General features: G+C 44.4%; 1 protein-coding gene across 12 annotated transcripts in view; it reads right to left on the bottom strand.

Moving 5' to 3' along the window:
• Nucleotides 1-24736, bottom strand: part of NEO1 (neogenin 1) — a 186144-nt gene that overhangs the window by 43070 nt on the left and 118338 nt on the right. For 7 of the 12 annotated variants that reach the window (XM_061349925.1, XM_061349928.1, XM_061349932.1 and 4 more), the window contains exons 6-8: nucleotides 22507-22661; nucleotides 21554-21674; nucleotides 4461-4680 (exon numbers count right to left, since the gene is read on the bottom strand). In XM_061349925.1, the coding sequence (XP_061205909.1) occupies nucleotides 4461-4680; nucleotides 21554-21674; nucleotides 22507-22661 (496 nt within the window). The remainder of the gene's footprint in view (nucleotides 1-4460; nucleotides 4681-21553; nucleotides 21675-22506; nucleotides 22662-24736) is intronic. The other 5 variants (XM_061349929.1, XM_061349931.1, XM_061349930.1 and 2 more) reach the window with 1 other exon arrangement.

Raw genomic sequence — 24736 nt, 5'->3', positions numbered from 1 at the left:
GCCGATGACACCAAGCTGTGTGGTTCGGTTGATCCGCTGGAGGGAAGGAATGCCATCCAGAGGGACCTGGACACGCTTGTGAGGTGGGCTGATGCCAACCTCATGAAGTTTAACCATGCCAAGTGCAAGGTCCTGCACCTGGGTCGGAGCAATCCCAGGCACAGCTACAGGCTGGGCAGAGAAGAGATTCAGAGCAGCCCAAGGAGAAGGACTTGGGGGTGCTGGTCGATGAGAAAATGAACATGAGCCGGCTTCAGTGTGCGCTTGCAGCCCAGAAACCAACCGTATCCTGGGCTGCATCAAAAGGAGCGTGACCAGCAGGTTGAAGGAGGTGATCCTGCCCCTCTACTCTGCTCTTGTGAGACCTCACTTGGAGTATTGTGTGCAGTTCTGGTGTCCTCAACATAAAAAGGACATGGAACTGTTGGAACAAGTCCAGAGGAGGCCACGAGGATGATCAGGGGACTGGAGCACCTCCCATATGAAGATCGGCTGAGAAAGTTGGGGCTGTTCAGCCTGGAGAAGAGAAGGCTGCGTGGAGACCTCAGAGCAGCCTTCCAGTATCTGAAGGGGGCCTATAGAGATGCTGGGGAGGGTCTCTTCATTAGGGACTGTAGTGATAGGACAAGGGGTAATGGGTTAAAACTTAAACAGGGGAAGTTTAGATTGGATATAAGGAGGAAGTTCTTTACTGTGAGGGTTGTGAGGCACTGGAATGGGTTGCCCAGGGAGGTTGTGAACGCTCCATCCCTGGCAGTGTTTAAGGCCAGGTTGGACGAAGCCTTTGGTGAGATGGTTTAGTGTGAGGTGTCCCTGCCCATGGCAGGGGGGTTGGAACTGGATGATCTTAAGGTCCTTTCCAACCCAAACTATTCTATGATTCTATAAAGATGGCCCTTCATGGAATGACTGCAAGGGAGGATTGTCTGTGTAGCCGTGTCAGCTGAGAGCCTGCCAGGCAGCTCTGAGAGACACTGTGACAGGGTGATCATACACAGTTAAACCCCATGTTCCGTGTTTGGAGCACACTGTGTTGAACCATGGCTTTAATACTGTTGGGCTATCTCACTCCCACAGTGTAATCTGCCCTCTTGTACTGGCCATGTGCTAGCTATTTCTTCTCTTTTGTCCAAGTCTTGACAGTTTGGAGTTGTTCTGCTCAGTGCAGGTCTGAAGCTTCAGAGAATTAAACCTCCCTTGCCCCCCTAACACACCTGAATTTCCATACCCTTCTCAGGGGAGCCCTCTTCAATCTGGATGAAGTAACTGAGTGACCATACAGTCTATAAGGATGCAGTCATTTCCCTCTGATCAGGTTACTTCAGGCCTTCCAGAAGTGTGGCAATAAAGCCACGAGACATCCACGTAATTGCCTCAATAAAAGCCACCCTGAAGTCATCAAGCCAAGGTGAAGATATGCCACCTGCTGATGACATTCTGCAGCCAGTGACACCATCAGGAACCAGCCACCTTACAGCTGATGTCCATGCTTTGAAATGCTCCTCTGCCATGAAGAGTTTCAGTTTCTCTGCTAAAAGCAACCTCCACGTCCTGCAGATCTTTATTCTCACCCCTCAGCAGACACTGCTCACTCTCAAACCCAGCTTTAACCATTTCCAAAGTGCCAGAAGCAACCACTGTTGGCAGCATTGGCATTTTAGCTGCAATTCCTTGTTTGTGGCTGCTCTTATAAATCTTCTGGAACATTCAAATCAGGCCAACAGTTTCTGCGAGCAGACATGGGGTTTAAAACATGAAACATGAATTTCTCTGGGCAAAGGGTACCTCTTGGCAGCAGAAGCAGTTGTGGCATAAAGCCGACATGCGGTGCAGGAAGAGCCTTTTGCAGGATCATCCATGAATATGAGGGAAACCCTGTTCCTGTCACCTCACAGTCCTCTAAATCATAGAATCCCAGCCTGGTTTGGGTTGAAGGGACCTTAAAGCTCACCCAGGTCCAACCCCTGCCACAGGCAGGGGCCCATTCCATTAGAGCAGCTTGTTCCAAGCCCCTGTGTCCAACCTGGCCTTGAACACTGCCAGGGATGGGGCAGCCACAGCTTCCCTGGGCACCCTGTGCCAGCGCCTCATTAGTCCAAAGGGCAAAGTTAAGGAACACCCTCCGTGTTTCTGCGTGTGTCTGTTCACTGAACAGGTGAAAAGAACAGGAATGTAAATCAGCAGTGACTGAGGCAGCCGGTACCTGAGGAACCACATGCCTCATATATGTGAGGGCTTGGAGCAAGCTGCTCTAGTGGAAGGTGTCCCTGCCCATGGAACTGGAGGAGCTTTAAGGTCCCCTGAACCCCCACCAATCTGTCATTCTGTGCTGCAGTATACACAGATACTGCTGGGATTTAAGTGCTCCTACAATTCACAGTATGAAGATGACTCTCTCCAGCCCGTTCAGATGGGTTACAGATGTCAGGGTATCCAGCTAACCCTTTCCATCTTAGTTGTAATTTTCTCAGCTTTCACAAGCCTGATTTAAAAGGTAAATAAATCAAATACTGAGTCTGATCGCTGCTCAAACACAAGCGAGGGCAGAGACAACACTTTAACTACTAAAAGGATCCAGTAATGCACACAGTGAAAGTGGTATGTGTAGGCAAAAACATAATGGTATGAAGAGATGGTACATATGCACTTAAAACCATAAAAGATATAGGATCATCTATAATTCAAGGACTAAAAAAGCCATCGTTTAAGTAGTGTTTTATAGTGCTGAGAAAGAAAAGAGGGTTGCGCATCCAAGCTTCACTTCAAATTTTCTGATTTCCAACTGCTTAGATGTATGTGATGCTCAATTTAATACCCAAGCAATGTTTCCATAAGGTCCAACCAACTGGCCAACAAGTACCATGTAACAGCAACATGCTAAACAGATTTTTCTCCCTTTTTAAGAAGACTGTATTGTCCTGATTGTCTAAGTGCAGGTTGAAAGGCTGGATTCCAGAGTGGGTTTCTATCTGTGCAATGTGTGATACCAACTGTCTGACAAAAAACCTCCCCAAAAGCAAAGGAAGGGTGAAGTTGAGAAAATAGTGAATATGTGCTAATAAAAGGCTTCCAGAGCCTCCTCTGAACCCTAACCCAGAGGGACACCCAAGCAAACACAGATCCCATTGAAGGCAATGGAACCACGTGCTTCCATCTAAGCACCGGGTTAAATGCTTTGCTATGTAAGGTTCTGTGCAGTACATGAACCCAAGCCTGCAAGGCTGCTCTGCAAGAACTGGAAACAACATTTTCTACAGGTTGTCCTACAACCTTTTGATTTGTGCACCACAGATGATGAGATTCCTTTCACCCTTTGTTCTCCACATGTTCTTGGCACAAGAGGAGTATTTGCTAGATTTCTATAGGCTTGTATGGAGTGGAAGGGGATGTGTTGTGCTTCCTCCAAAGCAATACAGAAAGGAAAGAAGCCTTCTCCAGCAACCAAGGACGTGGAGGACGAGCAGCAAGAAGCAACAATGGCTGTCCAGATCCCATATTTCTTTCCTGTTTCACTTACAGTATCTCCAGTACAACTGAGTATTACCCAAGTAAGGAAGCAGCAAAGCAACACTGGTGAGGCAAAGAAACACTTTCCTCGTTGCCTCAATGAATCACCATGAGCCTGGACAAGGGGCCTGGCCACTGAATTGAGAGCATGGCAATTCACTGCAAGTAGTGGTGAGTTTTGTGTTCTCTTTAAATTACTTTCTCAACTTGGATTCTCACACTTTAGTAAGCAAGTAGATGTTATTTTTCTCTTGAGTAATGAATCTGATCAACAAGCTAATTTGCAATTAAGCATTGCTCAAATGACTGCTATCTCTAAGTTCTTTAAAACCCTACCACACCAATTTGAAACTGTAATTCTGAGCAGTAGAGCCTGTCAGTAAGAAAAAGGGGTTGATTGAACTAAACCATTGGCATAATATGTCACAAATTCACAAATGCTTCAGATTCATAGCATTGACAGGGATGACTTGGAGAGACTCAACATTTAACCAACACCAACCCCATGGTTCTCTCTAGAATCAGATTCTGTGTCCAGAGCTTTAAAGCATGAAGTTACCTCTTGCTCTCAGCAGCACACAGTGTATCTGGAGGGTGTTTCCAGGTCCTTGGTGGATGGCATTTACAGCAGAGGCAGGGTTCCTAAAGAGGTGTTACTGTCTATGCTCACTCTTAGTGCCTAAGCACTGCTACTAAAAGCAGGTAGACACTGTTTGCATTCAACCAAAACCATGCACAAGCATTGCCTCTATGACTATGTATATATGCAACAACAAAGCAAATAATGCACTTTGTTTAACCAGGGTGTAGGAGGGAAGAAAACACAACCCCCTCACCTCCACCCTCCATCAGACTTGGAGCACTGAGAGCTTTTATAGGTTTATAGTGCTTCTAAGCAAAGCTAGCGTGAAGAGCAGCAACGAAAGAGCTGTGTTACACGTCGAGATCTTTACCTGTTTATACCTTCCTTGGTGTAGAAGATTGAATAGGTGAGGTTGTCTCCTTGAGGGTCAGACACAGGCGTCCGCCACGTCAACCGGATGAAGCGAGTGGAGACGAGGGTGGCCACGACATCCCGCGGGGCTGAAGGCAGCGGTCCTGTTGTCGCTGGTGCTAGATGGTCATTAGTGGCACTGGTCAGTGAAGTGGGAGGTAATGTTGGGATGGCAACATCTTGTCATGTGCAAACATTGGGGAATATGAAGGGCAAACATCACCACGGGTTAAAAAAAGAAAACAGAAAAAGAACACAAAAGAAATAAACAAAACCACGATGGGAAACAAAAGAAAATGAACACACACAAAAAAGGCCATTAAACTGAAGGCTGACATGCGGGCAAAGGTACTACTGGAAACTAATGGGAATATTAAAGGACACGTCACTGTCGAGCAAGCAGACCAGATCTCCACTGTAATGGACGTGGCAAGGGAAAGGGAAGGGTGAAGACTGGGGATACAATATGACCTTATCAGAGGATGTACCAGCAGCAAACAATTCCCATTTCCTTGTAAACCAGATGTAATACCCCCAAAAACCCCACCCAACTCATATTATTTACTCAAAAATACACCCAGCCCCAGTGCTCTATTTCTTTACCATGCAGGATTCAGTTATACTGATCTCCATCACAGAGACAGACAAATAGCCACAGTAACTCATCCAGGTCGTGCAGTTAAACACTGAAGTTAATTCACATGGTAACTGTTTGGGTGCTGCTGCTCACCATGGTAAGATGTGGTGACAAACTTGGTATGGCAGCAGAAATAAAGACTTTCTGCTCAGTTCCACCAAGGGCACCGTTTCCATCAACGCTTTTCCTCCCTCTCCTAACATGTATGACCTCATTGCAGAGAGACATTAACAAGCAGAAACAACTCTTGCTTCAGATTAGATGAAGACTTTATAAACTTATTTTGTGGCAAGTCATGTACATCTTCCTGTATTACCACACTAAAGCCAGGGTAAAGCTCTGGGATTATTACATTAAAAGGTTGCAAGTTAACAGGCTCGAGTTGTAGGGTACAAAAAGCTCTTCTCCAAATCCTATTAAGGTAATCCATCCGGTAAATCTAACAGTAATATTCTGAGCAGCTGGACCCCAATTACACAGAGTATTACAGGCAGCACAATTAGTAATAGAACCCTAAAGCTCAGGATACCCTGAATTTTTCTGTATTCTTAACTACTTACCAAGCTTAAGCCACCTGATGCCCTTTTCCACATGGGAATCTCTGCTGCCAAATACATTTATTCACTTATTATTTCTATCAACTAACTAAAACTCCTCAGGTTCTCTGCAGAAAGCAATTCAGGGCTAGCACAGCTTTAGCTGAGAGCTGCAGCATCTCCACCGAACACACCACTGGAATACGTGTCTTGATAGACAAGGAGAAAACCGCACACAAAGAGGGCTGGCAGCACAACCAGACCTTCAGGCAGACACACTGAGAACATCCTGGCTGCATGGAGAAGTCTGTCAACACCCACCTGGCTTTAAACTGAAAACCTCCTTGTCCACCAGCGCAGCTACTTCAATACAGAAATCCCATATATCCACCGTTGCAGCTGACTGCAGGGGATTAATTTCTACTTTGTGGGCTTCCAAAGAAGGAAAGGCCAAAGAGCAGCATCAGACTGATAGCCTTCAGTACAGCAGCTGTCTTTTAGAGCTCTAAATGCAAGCCATGTACCTTCCACCACCTTACACGAGCACTTTGGTTTCTCTTATTTGTCTCAGTCATGTTGGCAGGTGACCCGCTTCAAGCTACATGTTCTTGATGCCAAAGCTGCATCTTCCCTATCTTTAAACATCATTCTGTTTAGTAAAAATGTAATACAAATATAGTTTTTTAAATAATTCCATTGAGCCAAAATGCTGAAGTTTCTCTAAGGAAAATACTCCCCTGATAAATGTTTAAACTTGAGCTGCTTCATCAAAACCACATCCCACTCGCTCATGTGTTTGTCTTTCTCTATAATGCAACAGATCCATCTTCTACTTAACTGATCTGCACGTGGTGCCTCAAGAACCTGCAGGCATCAGGATCAGAGTCTGGGAGAGCTGCCAAGAACTCCCAGGTTAACAGGGATCCGGCTGTATCCTCACACAAGACTCAGACCCAGAACTCTTCCTCCTGCCAGCGTTAGAGCAGATGGGTCAAACGCACCAACAAACTACCGGCCTCTGAAGCAAACTGACCCACATCAAAGCACAGGGACTTGTGAATCCTATGAGGAAGCTCAACAAGGAACAGGCACGAAAACTCACCCCGGGCAAGCTGCAATTAAATGCCAGCTCGGAAGCAGTTTGGTACTGTGGAGAGCTGGGGAATGTATTTGGAAGACCAGGTTATTTCCTTTGCTTTTCTCCCTTCCTTCCCAACTCCTCGAGTGCCATCGCACCCTGGTCTGTACCCAAGCCGTGTGAGCAGAGGGCTCAGCAGTGCAGAGCAGTGGTGATGAGCAGTTACACTACCATCAGCTTTAATGCCAATAAGGGAGCAGCTTTAGAACTTCAAGCTTTTGAGCATGGTGTAACAAGTACCATTAACATATATTTAATCACTTTGTATAAAGTATCTATGCCTGGAATACTCTTTGCAGACCTCTTTCTACACAGTTTCACCTGAATCTTGGTTTCGAGTGAAGTATCAAATACACTTATTCAGCAAGTGAAAGGCTTTCCATGCTAAGAACATGGAAAACTAGTGGCATTGCTGCATGCCAGACGTGTACCACAGATTTATCTTTGCAGCCACTGCAGACAGAGCAGTTTGTTCTAAGGGAGCAAGAAAAAGCCCTCATTCAGTTTGGTATCACGCAACGTCTGTACAGGTGAGGTACAGCATGTTGTCTTGAGCAGCATCTGAAAGAAGTCCTTGAGCAGAAGAGCTGATGTAAATGAATCACTCCTTACACAGCAGCTCCACTGCAGCCAAGGCTGGGAGGGGAAAACGAGGGTAAACAAATGTTGCTAAGAGGACACATTAAAAGTGCTGCAATGCCATTTCAATCCCGGATCAACAGACAGGGAAAGTCACTTGCTTTATCTGTGTCTAACAAAGTTAAGAAATAAGTTAAAACACAGCAAAACATCTCAAGCCGTCCTTTTCCTGCTTTGCACAATGACTTTTCTAACACCTGGATTACACATTTCTCAAGTCCCTTCTGTCAAACTGCTCTTTCCAAGGGCTCTTTCTGAGCAGACATCGCCTACTGCAACTGTTCCATGAAAATGGTTGCAGGGTGCACAAGAACCCACAAGGAGCTGGATTCAAGGGGTAGATTCAGGTTAGACATAAAGCAGAAGCTCTTCCCTGTGAGGGTGCTGAGGCGCTGGCACAGGGTGCCCAGAGAAGCTGTGGCTGCCCCATCCCTGGCAGTGTTCAAGGCCAGGTTGGACAGAGGGGCTTGGAGCAAGCTGCTCCAGTGGAAGGGGTCCCTGCCCATGGCAGGGGTTGGAGCTGGATGAGCTTTAAAGTCCCTTCCAACCCAAACCAGGCTGGGATTCTCTGATTCAAACAAATAACCATCACTGACGTCCCTAACTTAAACCATTCACTGGCAAAACCACAATGTTTTAAACTGACCAGCACGAGGCCACCCGTGCCCATCAGTCTGACACTTCGATGTGGTCCCCAGCCTTTAATCATGCACAGAAATGACCCCCCCACTGCTCTGGGCATAATTCTCCGTAGCGAGATCACAACCCCTTTGCCCGTATCTCTGGTGCTGTTCTGTTATCAGCACTTCAGGATGCTGATGGGATCTTTCCAAAACAACCCTGTCATACATGCCCCACCTGAAAAGCGGTCACTGAAATGCTCTGGTTGTGAGCTAATCATTAGAAATACTTTCCACATTGTCCAGCCCCTCCGGTTTAGATTTCCTTTTTCCTGCTTTTCTCCCTCCTGTGGTACATTATTGGCCTATTATGGTTTCCTCCAGCTCCGGGCAATAACATTCCAATTATACCATCGAATATACTACACAAAGGGGAAGCCGAATAGGAATGTTATCTGCTTCAGCTCCGCTGCTGTTATCTGAATGACCAGGGATAAGGCCAGTTCCCTTGGCTACCCCATATGTACAGAGAGTATGCCACTGCTACAACCCACCTGAGGAAGGTGGTATTGAAATGGATGAAATTAAGCAGTAAAACACTTTAAGAACTACTTAGTGGCCATATTTAGACTATTCTTGGCCACATTTAAGTGCTCACCAAGTCACAGCACACGTCCAATGAGAGCAGCAGGGATTTGTGACCAAGGATTGAGGCTACACTTACATTGGAAGGCCACAGGAGAGGCAATGACGGGTGAATCAGCTGTTTCTGAGAGCTACCTTCCTTTATAGGTTTCACTTTGGACTAGCTCTTTCCCTAGACACTCAAGCAGGACCAGAGAGCATCTTCCAGTTCAGTTTCATCCCAAAGACATGGACACCCAACCAAGACCACTCTGAGGTGCAACTCAGTGGATGAGGAAGAGGCATGGGTAGGAAATACCAGGGGTAGAAATGAGAACTTTCACACTGGTGCACCCTGAGAGGCCACAGAGAGGTTGAGAAGAGAGACCCAGCCAACAGGAATCCAGGGCAGAGCGGTCAGTATGTACTTCCATAGAAGAAAAGGAAGCCCTCTTCATAAGGGCTTCAGAATGGATTTTATAGCTTGTAAACACACATGAATTCTTGCTTTCAGCCAGATCTCTACTACAACTAAACCCAGCAAATTCCTCTTCTGTCCAAGGGCCTGTTGGAGAAAACATGACCTAGGACACTCACCTCTCCAAACTCCTTCACTATTTTAACTGTATGCCACTAGGAAAAAGGTTGAATTTTGACTTGGGTATTTGGATAAAACGGTGTATGCAATATGAAATATTTTTCACATAAATTGCTATTTGGCTGATTCCTGAAAGGTACTCGAGGCTTTCAGTCTTTTCTCTCACTTGTCCCTGGATGCACCGTTCTCCTAAATTCAAGCTTTAGTGTATGGCATCGCTCCTCCTGCTCTGGAATAGGGTTCAGCTTTGATCAGGATTAAGAAGCTGTGATAGCTCAGACAGTCATAGTGATAACCACTGATTTCCTTCTATGCCCTTTCCCTTGTAGTATGTGAAAACCACAGCAGTAACGGGTCACAGTGTGATAAGAAATGACATAAGTCCATGCTATACAACTGTCCATAAGAATTCTGCTTTCTCTACTACTTTTTCCCATTTTTTTCGCTTGTATCAAATTGGCATCCTTCCTCAAGGGCTTAGTTCATAAATTTGGGAGGGAAGGGACATCACCTTGTTATTTCTAGTAGTTCCCTGCATGATAACACGAAGAAAACCACGTTAACTGGCCCCATGTTGTTCTTACAGGACAAATGCCTGCACCGCCGGTGCTGGTGCTTCATCTCAACAGCTCAGCTGTAACAACTCAATTACTTCCGTCCCTTGGAAAAACTAATTAAAGAAATCTATCAGACTCCTATTCTGCTACTGTGAGGTGCTTTCATGCAAAGCTGAACGAGTGAATAAACAGGCATGGAAAGAAGAGTGGACTGAACTGATTTTTGCCGTATATAACACACATTTCCTGAAGCTGTTGGATTTCCTAACACCAACCAAGAGCACCTTCCTTTCCCTGGTGTAAGGCACAGAGCTACATCTGCTCGATGCCACCAGGAAAAGATGAAAAAAAAAGTATTTCAGAGACACTTCAAAATTATACCAATAATTTTACACAAAATCGTGCTTCCTGAGATGACTTAAACTGCAGGATGTTGTGATGCTTCTCCATGAGGAAATTTCTCAGAAAGATAAAACCATGGGAGAACATCCAGGCCAACACCTCCAGGAAAACACAACCAGGTCCAGCTGGACAGAAAGCCTACTATGCTTGAAATTACTCCTAGCATTAGAATTGCACACAGCTCAGAAATGCCAAGCACGTCTGCTGAGGAATTGACCCCACAAAGGTAGCTTCATGCCTACATGATGTGTAACAGGGATGTAGCCCAGGGACAAGGGGCTCAGGCCTTCAAACATGCAGAGCTTTTATGGTTGATATTGCAGTGTTTGATACAGTCCTTGCTGTGAGGAACTGAAAAGTCACTAGTAATGCTTACCTGGATATAAAGGATATTTGATACCAAAGCAGACAGAGGAATAGGGATTCCTCCAGTGCCCCTTTTATTTTGTATGACAAGTTCACATGCCAAGAGCATCTTCATGTGCTGTTTCACCACTCTACCTGGGCAAAGAAACCTCCAAGCTGCCAGCAATTCCCAGCCCTGGGCATATTTCCTATGCACTTATGTGCCGGACTTACTAAACCCAGTGCTTTTAATGTCTGTGGTCTTTAAAATCCTTTTGACTATAATACACAATCAATGAGTGATGGGAAAATAAGGGGATGCTGTCTGGGAGCTTACGTCTGCTGAATGGGAGAAATTCCTCTTGCACGTTGTGGAACGGGCTGCACTTACATATATAAACAGATAAAGTCCTGTAGTGCCTTTATGGCCTGGACTACAATAGTAACTCACCCCACTAGTCCAGCAAAGGGATCACAACTTTCTGTGCAGGCTACATAGAGAGCTGAAGGTACTCAAAGGGTCTGACACATGCCAGGACTGGATCAAAGGTGGCAGAAGTACACTTCCCCCTTGGGATGTGAAGAGCCACTGGTTGGTCTCAGCTGCTCATGAAACTGCTGCCTGAAACAAGGAGGAGTTGAAGGAACTGCTCAAGGGGACACACGACACCGACCATGGTGACACAGCTGGAGGACTGAGCCAGGCCAAAGAGAAGCCTCCATCCAACTGCAAGAAGGAAGAGGACTGCGGATAAGAAGCCAGCACAGCTTTCACTGAATCACCTTTAGAATCACAGAATCTGCCAGGTTGGAAAAGACCTTTAAGATCATCACATCCAACTGCTCCCCAGCACTGCCAAGGCCACCACTAACCCATGGCACCGAGAACCTCATCTGTGTACAACCACCCTGAGAAACAGACCCTCCCCCAGGTAAAAGCAACCCTCATTTTCCTCACGCAAGCAAATGGAGATGCTCACTGACTTATTCCTGCCTAAAGCAGGCAGGCAAATGCCGCCTTTTATTTTTTCAATTTAAATTGCCTTAAATTCATTTACATTCCCAAGGGAATGAGAAGTGGTATTTACGCTTCACTCAATGCACACTACTGGCATAAAGCTCACCAAAAATGCATAACAAGCAAATGCCCAACTAATATCCAGTGACTGGGACTTTTAAGCATTGATTTGGCCCCATATACTCATGTAAAATGGACACTGATGGGCACTGAATAAATGGAGCCTGCATGAATATACTGATAAACACATTCTGCCCAGAGCCTGTTTTGGAAAGGAAGTCATAAAACCTGCTCTGATAACGAATCCTCCTCCCATTTTCATTTCTCTATGAAATGCTTTGGTGTAGAGGAAGCAATCTGAGTTCTTCCTGCCTCATAAAGCTGCTGTTAAAGGTGTGGACAGAGCTACTGACGTAGTGCACGCGGCAGGGAGCCCGCAGGGGGAGGCAGCAGGAGCCCTACAGCTCTGACCCGATACTGGTGGTGCAGGGCAGGATGAGAAGACGAAAGCCCTGTGTATGTTCGGTCATGAGACTCACACTGTGAGAAAGGAGGACAAAAGCCAAAACACACCTGTACCTGGCCCTGGGGAGTTCAACATTATTGGCAACAGGTTTTGTTATTGGAGAGAAATTCAAACCACAACAACATATTGCAAATGATGGACAAAATCTTGAAGTTCTACAGCGAATAGTTCATTTTCTAAAAAGATTTAAGAAAACTGGAGGGGTTTGGTTTTTTTTTAAACAATCATTCTTTGAGAAGAGAGGGGGAAAAACCTGAAACAAAGCACACATACAGAGCCCAAGGCAATAAGAACACACGTAAATGCACAAGAACCTGGTACAGGTTATCTTCCTCATGGAAATACTTAGAAACTGAACTCTTACGCAGAATAAAAAGAAGCTCTTGAGAACAGCAGAGCCTGCAACAGTGTGCTGTAATTTGACTTTACTAACAGCTGGAAAGCAGTGATTGTATTTCCATGTCTTCTACTTGAGCACACCTCTTTATGGAGCAGTTACTAATCACAATACTGCTCATTTTTACAGCGGCCGCTTGCATGCCTGAAGAGTTGGGCAAGATTGCTCCCTGGGATGCTGCCCATCGCTCATGTTATCACCTTGAGCAAATCCCATTCCCAGTCTCACCTTCCAAGTTTTTCGCACTGCTGTTCAGTTGCCACTCACTGTTTGCACACCCAAAGTAACAGGGCCAGAGATGCTGTCAGCTCTAAAAACTACACATAATGAACAAGAACCACTTCAACCAGCCAGGTTCAGGGCTAAACCCCTGCTGTGCCAGCAGAGCAGCACCACTGCACCAGTACCACCATCAACCTGCATTACCTGCCTGTTTAAGGATGTATTTGCAAAGGAACACCATAGGATCATTCCTCTTTCTCTCTTCCCTCAGTAACAGCCTAAACTGAGAAAAATCAATCCATCATCAAGTTGCTACTGTTCAACATGGCTTCTTGTAGGTAATTTTGATAATCCTTGGTTTTAAATTGCAATATTTCATTTAAAAGACTGTTAAGACTCCTCAACGCTCAGGCTCTCTGTAGCTGCCAATGCAGAGGTGGCTGCAGCACACACACTTTATCCCAGGGTCAGCCTACGTGCTTATCTCTGAGAAATAACTTGGATGGGAAAGAATTTCCCTTCATTTGGGATCTGCTGACACTCGAAGCACCTCTAGCACCAACTCTGGCAAGTTGCACCTGCAGCAGATGAGATGAACCAAGCTGTCTGGATGGTAAAATTGTACTCACTTCTGTTAGTCTCTTCATCAAACATCTACTTATTTAACTGCTTCTGTACATACCCAGTGCACTCTGGTTTTCTTTACCTAGATTGATATATTTATTATTTATTTTTGTGTATTTGTGTAAAAAACACCCACCTTTCCTCTTTCTGACTCTAAGCATGTACAGAGCAACACTACCCAGTGCGGCACTGGAGAATCTGAGACACAAGAATTTGAGTTATTCCTCAAATGAGTCTCTAGCAACAGATGCAACATTTGAAACCCAGATTGCTCTGGTCACTGACCATTGCTAAAAGCTTCCTTTAGCCCCTTCAGGAAAGATATGCCAAGAGGAGAACCATACAGCATGCATTTGTCTTTTAGAGACTTTGGATCCACAGTGAGTTTCATTTTCGTTTGGTGTGGAAGAGAGGCAATAGGAGAGGGGAAACAACCAATAAAACACGGAACCACCACACAGGATATTTCTAAGGCAGTGAGAACAGGGACAACTTGCAGCCAGTTTCAACAGTGCCCATCATCAAAAATGGAATCTAGATTTGTCAGATTTCTTTTCTTTCCTTATAAGCCTATTCAGGTTATCTTGTCAAGACTGCTGGAAAAATAACTGACAGCAGCAATAAGAGAGCCTCCTCCTCGATTCAGATAGTCAGCTGTACAAATCCTATTACATATGCAACCAGAGTGTAAACCAATCATTTTCCCTTCTCCTCCAAATGGCATTCAGCTGTCTCTGATATTACTGTATAATTTAGCAACTCTGAAAGATAAGCAACCAATTAGGATCACATCCACACGTTTGTTCCCCCCGCTGGTGCGAGACGGACAGAATCTGAGATTTTCCCTTTACAACACCAGGCTGGATCAATTACAAATCACGGCTACTCCTGTCAATCTTCACAAGCCCGTGGGTGAGTAAGAAAGGCAGAGGGAATCTTCGGTAGCTGTCACAGATCCCAAGCTAAAGCCAATCCTGCCATTATAACACTTCATCTCAACAAGAAAAGCCATAAAACACACTGAAAGCAAACACCCTCATGATGCAGTGAACACATCCTATGCCTACAGGTGATGCTCTATTTTCACCTCTAACTAGAAGCCAGGTAAAGGCAGAGGAACAATGAGCTGCCACTTGACAACTGCAGCTGCTCACAATGCAACAGCAATTACATGAAATACATGAGGATAAATGGAAAATGGAATTGGTGCATCTGGTAAGTGCTGTTTTGGTATGTGTGTTGGCTTTTATCAGCCTTTCTGGTAGCAAAGACACTGTTCTCAGACTGAGAAACTCCACTGGGAATCCAGAGTATCCTAGAGAGCTGTTAAAGAGCCCATTCCACAGCTGGGGTACCACGCATACACATCCTAATTCTTTCCACTTTTCCTGCATAAATGTAGAAGGAATACAGGTGAAGAACAGAAAATGTGTATTAGCATGTCAAATGTTTCTCAAAGAACATCCAAGCTTTTTGTGCCTACAGGTTCTTTCTCCACCTCCGCCTCATGTCCCTTACAGATCATTCCTCTTCACAGCGTGACACAGAATTTCCTTAAACACAAGTAGCTCTTAACCATTAATTCCAGTCCTGAAAACCAAAATTAGAGGTGACACAGCCCAAATGCTTCGAAGTGTAACTGTGTAAGCAGTGATTGCTGGAACCCAGCAGCCTTACGCCGAATCATGGCACACATGATGGGATCCCAGCATCTTCATGAGCTTCCACTTTTTGTTTGCCAAGTCAACTGTAAATACAGTCATAAACCAAGAAATGAAACCAATAAACACATGCAGAGTGCCCTGTAAGTTTTGTTCTGCTTCCTGCGACCCACCACACACAGCAAACATTCATCCATTAGGAGTTTAACCTACATTAGAGCCATTTCTTTAAAGCGTGTGTGGAAACAAGAACAGTTGATTGAACACACAGCACGAGAACTGTTGGGCTCCCCATTTCATGAAGTTCTAATTCAAGCAGTTTGAGATCTACTGTGGTTTAGTTTAATCAGTTCAACTTCTCAACAGGACTATATATAAGGAGGGACCATAAAGAGCCCTAAATAAACCACTAAATAAATAGCCATTTATTTAGTAATAATAATAGCCAGAGGGACTAAATAAAGGCTCTTTTCTAAACAGGGACTGAGTCAAAAAATGACTCTAATTGAATTAAACCAGCTTCCTGGCAATTCTGCACAGCCATGCAGCCAGGAGAAACACGAATGCTGACTTTCACTGAGGAATAATAGCTAAGTAATGTAAATGAAAATCAAACCCAACCAAACCCCCTATCTTTCAGCACTGAACATACTGCTCTGTTTACAGAAAATTAGCAATGAAGTGTACACAGCCACCAACAAAATATTCCCAGAGTTTGGCTTTGGTTTGACAAAACACTTTGAAGTCAGTTTGTGATTTCAGATGCTGTTTATGTTCCTAAGCCACAACTTTCAAAATGAGGCTTCCAAGCTGCTCATCCATCATTCACACGAGGCCCTTTTGGCATCATGAGTCAGGGACGGAGGCAGCAAGTTTGGAAAAGATTTCACCTACACCCAACACGAGCACTGCCAGTATCTCTTACTAACTTCCTTACACCATCAGCGTGAGGTCCCCACTAATCTTGCCTCTAAAGGTATTTGCTGTAGTGGATTTTACATCCTCCTGCTTTTGGATCTTCTCCCCGCAAGAGCAGATGGGATCTCTCGCATCTCACCAGGTTTTGACTCCCAGCAGTCTGTCCCTTTAGGATGGGGCAGCCACAGGGAAGAGCTTCTGCCTAAGAGCTCATCTCAGTTTCCCCTCTGGCAGGTTCAAGCCATTCCCCTCGGCCTGTCCCTACAGGCCCTTGTCCCAAGCCCCTCTCCAGGTTTCCTGCAGCCCCTTTAGGCACTGGAGCTGCTCTAAGGTCTCCCCTTCAGGAGCCTTCTCTTCTCCAGGCTGACCCAGCCCAGCTCTCTCCAGCCCTTGCAGCATCTCTGAACACAAATCACTTCTTTCTGAGCAAAGAACTAGAACAGTCTTCAGGATGAAGACCCACCAGGGGAGCAATACCCACCAGAGCCCTTTGCTTTTACTCAATGAACTTCTGGTCATCTTGCTCTGATGTTTCATCCACAACACCCTATGTATTTTTCCAGTACTTCTACTGTCCCCAGGAAGTCAACAGAATTCCATGGACTGAGAAAGTATTACCTCGAAACTCAACATTCTTGATTCCCAGTATGTGAATCACAGCATACAAAATACTCTAAATAAATACCTCTGTAAGATGTGAGAGAGCCTCAGAAGTTACATTTGATATCTGTGAAATCACCCAACTGGGTCCCAAAGTAACATGGGAGTTGTCAACCTCTAGGGCTCAGGATACAACTTAAACCTCTGTAATTTCTACATATGGAAAAGTACCCAAAAGCGCCACGGAGTTTTTCACAGTGGAGCACAAGCCTCCTAGTGCCAACGTTTAGACTTCCTTCAGCAGAAGCCAACATTTGTCAAACAGAACTTGTACGTGCCTCCTATGACAGAGGAGTGGAACTGAGATGGAAAACAGCGTATTTCATCTATCTTGATTTAAATAAGGCTTTTGACATTGCCTTCTGTGACATTTTCAACAGCAAGCAAGCATCTTCCAGAGAAGGCTACTACAAAAGGGCTGGAAGGATCAGATGTGGAAAAGAGTCCTCAGTGCTTTGGTGAAGCCCCGACCTGCCCCAATCCAGTCCTGTCCACCCTGTTTCACTGCTGTGACTTGAGAGAGCTCATGGCCAAACTCCGGCAGAGAAGGACCAGCATCAAATGAAATGGTTCATGCAGCAGTGATTCTGGATGGGATTCAATTACACCAATTTAGGTCAATAAATGACGTTTTTTAAAATCACTCAGAATTAGGATTCACATAATGCAGGTCAGCGAGGAATTAGCATCACCCAGTGCAACTGAAGTGGTGTCATACTGTAATCAAATTTGGTTTGGAATGTCAAACTGCCACCAGTAGCAAACACTCTTCTCCTACGGAGATCAGCAGGGGAATACACACCACAAACCTGTTATAATTTGACTATTACATTAAGCCTACACACAGAGATAAACAGGGTCCAGTCACCCCCCTCAGGCCACTCTTCCTGAATCATGGAATGCTGCTACTTAGGAGGGACCTCAGGAGTTTACCTATGCAACCCCTTACCCAAGCAGAGCCACCTTCAACCAGGTTGTTCAGGCCCTTGTTCAGGTGTGACTTCAGTATCTCCAAGATCACTACAGAACTTCTTGCCGTGGTGCACTACTGGTGTACTACTGGGTACCAGCAGCGCGTTCCAGTCATTCACTTGAAGATCTCACTCCTACACAACTCACAGATGACAAACGCCTCACTTCTGCAGTGTAAAAGAGCTAAAATCCTGCAGTATATTACCACACTCCCTTTGAATTTTGAAGGTGATACAGCACATCCCAGTAACAGTCTGAAATTGTTCTCTAAATAACGTGGCATATTTATTTACACTGATTTGTCTTTATACAGCATTCAAGAATCACTCCTTTTTTTCGGTGCCTGCGTACTTGTCAAATGCCTATCACATGGGGGTGACAGGGAACCATCTGCCTCCCTCCCCAAAGGCACCTCCTCTTACTTACTACCACCTGTTCTTTTTCCAGTCCCCAAATGGCAGTTCTGAGCCATGCCAGATCCTCTGGAAAAGGCCAGGTTACTGGTCCTGGATTTCCTCTTCAGGCTCCTCACTGCCATTTAACCTTCCCAAGGAAAACCCATTCCTGAGGTTTTGACAGACCACACAAAGTAATGCTGGAAAAAATGAACTTGTAATTCAGTGAGGACGTCAGTAAATCTGATCCATAACTGAGAGAGTCAGGGCTGACCCATCAGTTGGACATAAAAAAGGCTGGTTTGTGTAAAAAAAGGAAGGGAGAGATTGGAGGTTGCTGCGAACATCACTCCCAGGGCACAACTGAGGTTCTTCCTTCTCACTGGGATATGCAGGAATCCTCCACGGTGGCATCTGCAGGATGTAAGAACAAACCACCTATCTCAACACATGAGTCAAAGAGAGGAGCATGGCGATGCCAAATGCTGGTGGAGGGCAAGTGCAGAGCAATGTCATAATCGAGGTAATTCACTTTCTTTAGGCAGCTCTTAAATTGTCCCTAAAAGGCAGCAGAGCCACAACTCCAGTGAAATTCCCAAAAGGGAAGGGCAGGTATCTGAGAAACAGGGACACAGTTCCAAACCTCAAAGCACTTGGAATGCAGGTGGGACGCTTTTCAACTCCATGGCAGAATTCTACACTTGAAGTACAGGGGATATTGGTAGAAGAGTATTTAACGCAGCCCATCTACCCAACTCCTATTCCCTCTCTTCCCACTTTCAACCTTCTCACTGATGGAAGAGTTGCCCTAAAACTCTTGATGCCACAATCCTTTTGTATGTTCCAGAAAAAGCAGAAGTTGTGGGCTCTGTACAGCCAAACCATTTCCAAGTACAGTCTTTTCTACTAACAGAGAATTACAGAGTTGGAAAACAAAAAGCCTCTCCAATAAGCCTTCAACTTCCCCTTTTGCAGCTAATTAAGTTTTAATATTTTCCGCAAATAACTCCCTATCTAGTACAAGCTTTTCAGAATTCACCCCAAAGACAAAAGAAAGGCCAAGCCAAAAGAAACTTGGAGCAGATAATCACAACGTGCACTTTATGCCTGTTGTGTTTAACAATTACGCTACCCCCTATGACTGCAGAAAATCAGACATGGTATTTTACTCTCCCCAAGACCCCCAAGAAAGCCTCAATGAAGCCATGGATGGACCAGCACCATTCCAGAGAGCAAAGTGCAACACAGTGGAAGATTTCCACGGGAAAGGTTTTGACTGAAACAAGCTCACATACAGAGGAGCCAACTGAGTTCTGATATAATACGCAGAGTGCAAACAACTTTACTGGTTTATTTCTATCTAACCAACCTTTCTTATTGTATCTCCCTCAAAGTCTGAGTAACTACTTTTTCCAGCTACTCAAACTCACCTTTAATGGCAGCAACTACTTCCTTCCTTGCTGTCTGCTACACCGTGCTCAATGCTGTGCTCCCTTTACAGATGCCCACGCTATCGACTTGGCCCAACCATGGCCCATAAAGAAATTCCGTAAGGCCTCTACTTTCTAATTTAAATTTAATTAAAGGTCAATTTGGTAAGCAAAATGGCTCATGGGAAATAGTCTGCAAATAGCTAGTCTGGAAATTGCCAATTCCATTTCAGAAGGAGAAAACAGAACAGCAAGGGAAGGGGCAGGCTGCTAATTGGGAAGAACTTCCTCGAACACTTCACATTTTCTCACTGAAACTAATTTTTCAGCTGGCAAAGTGGATAATTCCCATCATGAAGTACAGAATTTAGAATAAAAAGCATTCTGAATGAACAACTGAAGTGTTCAGAATAGGTTTTTCTCAAAGGAGTGGGTTTAATTTTCATATCAAGGTAGCTGTCCTGATCTGCTGTGTATGATCCCTTCACCCGTGCTCCCTGAACACTGTTTCTTTGCCATTCACATACTGTGAGAAGGTATTAAAATATCAAAGAGCTGTATTTTTTGACTGTGCATACCAGCTTTCACAACTAAGACACAGCACGTTCATTCCTACTCGCACTACTTGTAACACTGCTACTCAGCACCCAACCAAATAAAGTGCACTTTTGGTGATGTACCATGTGTTCATCTCTACCATTGGAGAACAACAACTAAACTGCATCCGTGTTACACAGGGAGCACATTGTTAAAACACTGCAGGCCATGTAACAGAACGATAGGACGCCGGGGTGTATCTTCACACCCAAAATGAGACTCCATCAACACTGCATCCACAATCCGTTGGCAGCATGCAAAAGAGAAAGGACAGCATTATAAGGCAAAGTCCTCTAATGGAACAGGACAGGTTGCCAGAGTAGCACAGGAAGGAGAAACCAGTGGGCAAACAACATGGGAGGGAAAGGAAGAAAAGTGAGACTACAGGAACTGAAATAATAACAGTAATAGTAATTTATAACCTACTACTGGGAGCAGGGTGAACGTGCAGACTCGGGCAGGGCTTCAAAACCAGAGTACATTAATTATTCAGTATTTTTCAAACATGGAAAATATGGAATAATGCTTCCGTTTGGAAGATTAGGGAACTACTGAGGTGATTCATGCAGAGAGCAGAAAGAAAATTACTTTTACTGACTTTTCTGGCAACCTGATGACAGTAGGCTGCTGCTAGATCCAGATGCCTACCACCACTCCAAGCTGAAACCCCACAGCTCTCTAGGATTAAAGCTACTGAACCCAGTAGAGGGCACCTTTTGTTCCCCAAATCCTTTTGGGAAGCACATGCATCTGTCTCTTCAGCCCGCAAGGAAACATACCCACATCCAATCAAGAACTTGGAAGAAGTTGTAAGTGCACAACTATTCTTCAAAAGATTCAGAAAAGAAAACCTATCTCTCTGCGGCACGCTCTGCACAGTGAACACCAAAACCAGGTCTAGCAGATTCACATCTGTTAACATCCCAAGCATGAAGTTACATCATGCCTCTGACCATCCGTAAGGCTTTCCACCCAAACAAAAGATAACAATTTGGAAACAACACCCTCTAAAGCCAGGCAACACAAGCCCTCCCTCCCCCCCCCCCCAAGTAAAAATGACTGTTGTCTGACTTGTCTCTCCCCTTATCCCTCTTACTATTAGTTTTCTTCTTTCTGCTCTTATTTAAAAGAACCGTGTGACCTGAAAGAGCAAAACAAGCTGATGCCTTAGGAACAATATTTGTACTATGGTTTTTGGGAAGACAGTAGGTCTTTAATCATAACAGCAATTATTCTCTTTTAAGATCCAAACCACAAAATGCAAAGCATTGCAAGAGCAGCATTGTTAGTAGTTTTTTTTAAATCCCAGCATGCAACAATACTTCAGATACAAATACAAGGTTGATCCTATGGAATTCCCCAATTTCTCCTAAGTAACGTTAGGTGCACAGAAGATGACTCTGAATCACGCACGTGATTTAAAATATCCAACCTCCTGCGGTAGCTGAGCTCCAGATACAACACATCACATGGAAAAGGCCCCTTGAAATGGTTCCTCCCCACCATTTGGCATTCTACTGTCATGATTTATCTTACCAAGGTCAAGTATTATCAGCTGGGCTCCAGCCTGTGCATTTCCAACATCATTTTCTGCAATGCACTGATAGAATCCTTCATCGGATTTCACCAGACCCAAAACTTGCAGATTATGTTCTTTCTGAAGAGGAACGGGAAAACACAATGCTTAAAAATGGGTTGCAACTGCAAAAGCACTGCTGTTATTATGGCACATTGCTATGACAGGAGCAACTTCCAAACGACTAACATGGAAAAGTGTGTTTGGAGTTGCCCTCACATTTCACCTCTCTTGCACTGAATCTTCAAATTACAGGGTATCAAAAAGCAGCAGCAGCTCTCATTAATGACTATGATTTTGTAGCATCACATATCACTGGCAACTCATACCATTTCCACAGGCATTTTTATGACATTTTAAGCAGTGGATGTAAGTACACTAAGTGAGATCACTGTTACAATCCTACAACCTCTGGTATCCAACCAATCACGAGACCATCAAGTTCTCAACTACACCTCAGTAATGCCCTTGACTACATCTAGAATTTCCCTCTAGCAGTACCAAAACTCACGAGCCACAGCTCAGTTATATTTATATCTAAACTCTGGCAACTGTCCCTGGTTACAGATGACTGCCGAGAGCAGTCACTGTTCTCTGTGAGCTTGCGCTTCGCCTGGTTCAGCCAACAAAGCATGTTCTGTCAACGTGTGCGTGTCTGTCTCATGGGAAATCTAAGCCATAAAGACATCAATTTGTACAATATAAGCAACACGTTGCAGTGTTTCAGTAAAGTGACTGAATTATGGAACACTAAAGGTTTCAAGAAGCCATTTCTCCTCCAGGCCCCAAACATCAGTAGTACAGAAGCAGGAAGCCTATCCTATAAAAGAACCAAGTTTCCATATGTGACGTGTGTGCTAGAGGACTAACAGGTCAACACCTCAGAAACAAGCAAAATGGACAATGTACTTACAATGATTTTGAAATAGTCACTCGGGATAACCATGTCTCCGTTCTTGACCCATTTCACAGTTGGAGTAGGTTTTCCAGTCACTTCACACTCAAAGACAATGTCCATGGATTCATGGGCATAAATGTTTGCCGGTCGCTTCAGAAACTCAGGAGGAACTTCAAATAAAAAGGAAGAAAGACAAAAGATGGTGTTATCATCCACAGAAACACCGGTTGTGCTCGTTAGCAAACACAGAGTAAGACTCAACACAGTACAAGCAGTAGCAATGTGAACAAGAAGTTTCAGATCAGGGTTTGATAGAATATGATACAAGCTCTATCACTGTGCTGTTTCAAAACTAGATCTCGGCCATCAGCCCACCAAGACAACGGCTGTTTGTAGCTTTTCCCAATAAGCTACACTTTGACACACAGTAAAATCCAGCTGGAACTCCCCAAAACACACAACACTAGAGTGTAATCAGGCTGCATTGTGTATAATATCATTTCATTTACACTTGATCTGAACAATTTATTTATTCAGATAAAATCCTCGACCTGATACATAAGAGTTTTTTTCAGGGAGCTCTCTGGACTCAATACTTAAGTCACTGGATAAGCAAAAGCTGAAATTATACTAAAATGGACATAAAACTAAGATGAAACTTTCCAAGGGTCCCACAGCCTTGTGTTTAGTGAAGAAATTCAGCTTAGCAAATAGATAGTGCTGTACTGATCCAAAGATTTTATTCTCTGGTTTGTGCAAGCTCAAGAAATGCTGTGTGCAGATACTTTTGTATCACATCCCAATTTTTCATTTGCATCAAATTCCAGTGCCTAAAGGGGCTGCAGGAAACCTGGAGAGGGGCTTGGGACAAGGGCTTGTAGTAATAGGACAAGGGGTGATGGGTTCAAACTGAAACAGGGGAGACTGAGCTGAGCTCTTAGGCAGAAGCTCTTCCCTGTGAGGGTGCTGAGGCGCTGGCACAGGGTGCCCAGAGAAGCTGTGGCTGCCCCATCCCTGGCAGTGTTCAAGGCCAGGTTGGACACAGGGGCTTGGAGCAAGCTGCTCCAGTGGAAGGCATCTCTGCCCATGGCAGGGGTTGAGACTGGATGAGCTTTAAGGTCCCCTCCAACCCAAACTAGGCTGAGATTCTACACTGATCACGTACTGCAGCTCTATATGACCAAAGATGTGTATTTCCTAACAGCAAACCAGACAAGTTCTTCAAGACATGTATAAAAAGTGGTATCTCTGGGTCTCTGCTTTTAAAATGTCCTGATGCACTCTGAGCAACCCTAAAGATATGTAAGTTAGAACTCAGAGATACTGAACTTTCTGGTAATACAGCAAAGCTGTTGCCTGCGTACTGGCACTCAACACTGCTTTAGCCTGGCAGTAGAAAGAAGAGCTGTTTGCAGCCACAAATAATTTGAATATCATCCATCATGAAGAACATTCAACCTATTTATTGTTCTTTTACTACACCACTGACATTAGGGCAATTTGCTCACGATGTTGGCAGGTTTAATTGTTCAAGTTCCAGGAAGTCAAAGCAGCCTTTTGCCCTTTAATATTTATCAAAGCAAGTCCATGTGGAAGGGCCACAGAGTTTAGACAAACATTTTACATGCTTCACCTCTCAATGGGAGCTATTCCATGCTAGGGAATGAGGAATACCAGGTCATGGTTTCCTTCTTGCTGTGAAATCATTGTAAAGATTTGTAGGTGGATTTAATACTTTTAAAACAAGCAGCTCTTCAACCCCCCAAGTTTTGCATTATAAACTACAGAACATTAGCATATGGCAATATTTATTTATAGAGTAAGATGATGCTTCCCTCTCAGATAAGCATGTAAACCTATACCAGAAACTGCGTAAGGATGTACGTGTATCTTCACAGCTCAAACTCTCACATACCAAAGCAAAAACCTGGATATGGCTGCACCCAACTGGCCATGACTCCAGACATCCATTTCACATCAACTCTCCGTGATTTTAACACATGCAACAGAAACTCCACCTTAAAAGGATTTAGATACTTGTGTACTTACTATCTGTATCAGACAGCTGTTACAGTGACATTTGAAAACCATCTTCTGCATTTATTTGTGACCAAATTACTTATTCTTTATGAAAACAGCACCTTTGATTTGAAATCTTTCTTTCTCCTCAGCATTTGTCTTCATTGTGAGCTGCACTTCCCATCCTCCAGCCTTGATTTGACAGGCTCAGTGAGTCAGGGGTGCT

Source organism: Neopsephotus bourkii, unplaced genomic scaffold, assembly GCF_033783945.1.
Source record: "Neopsephotus bourkii isolate Nb327-2 ecotype Australia unplaced genomic scaffold, CSIRO-AGI_Nbou_v1 NB_463, whole genome shotgun sequence".
Taxonomy (NCBI): domain Eukaryota; kingdom Metazoa; phylum Chordata; class Aves; order Psittaciformes; family Psittacidae; genus Neopsephotus; species Neopsephotus bourkii.
The sequence above is the reverse complement of the archived record's forward strand: the minus strand, read 5'-3'. Positions and strand labels throughout refer to the sequence as shown.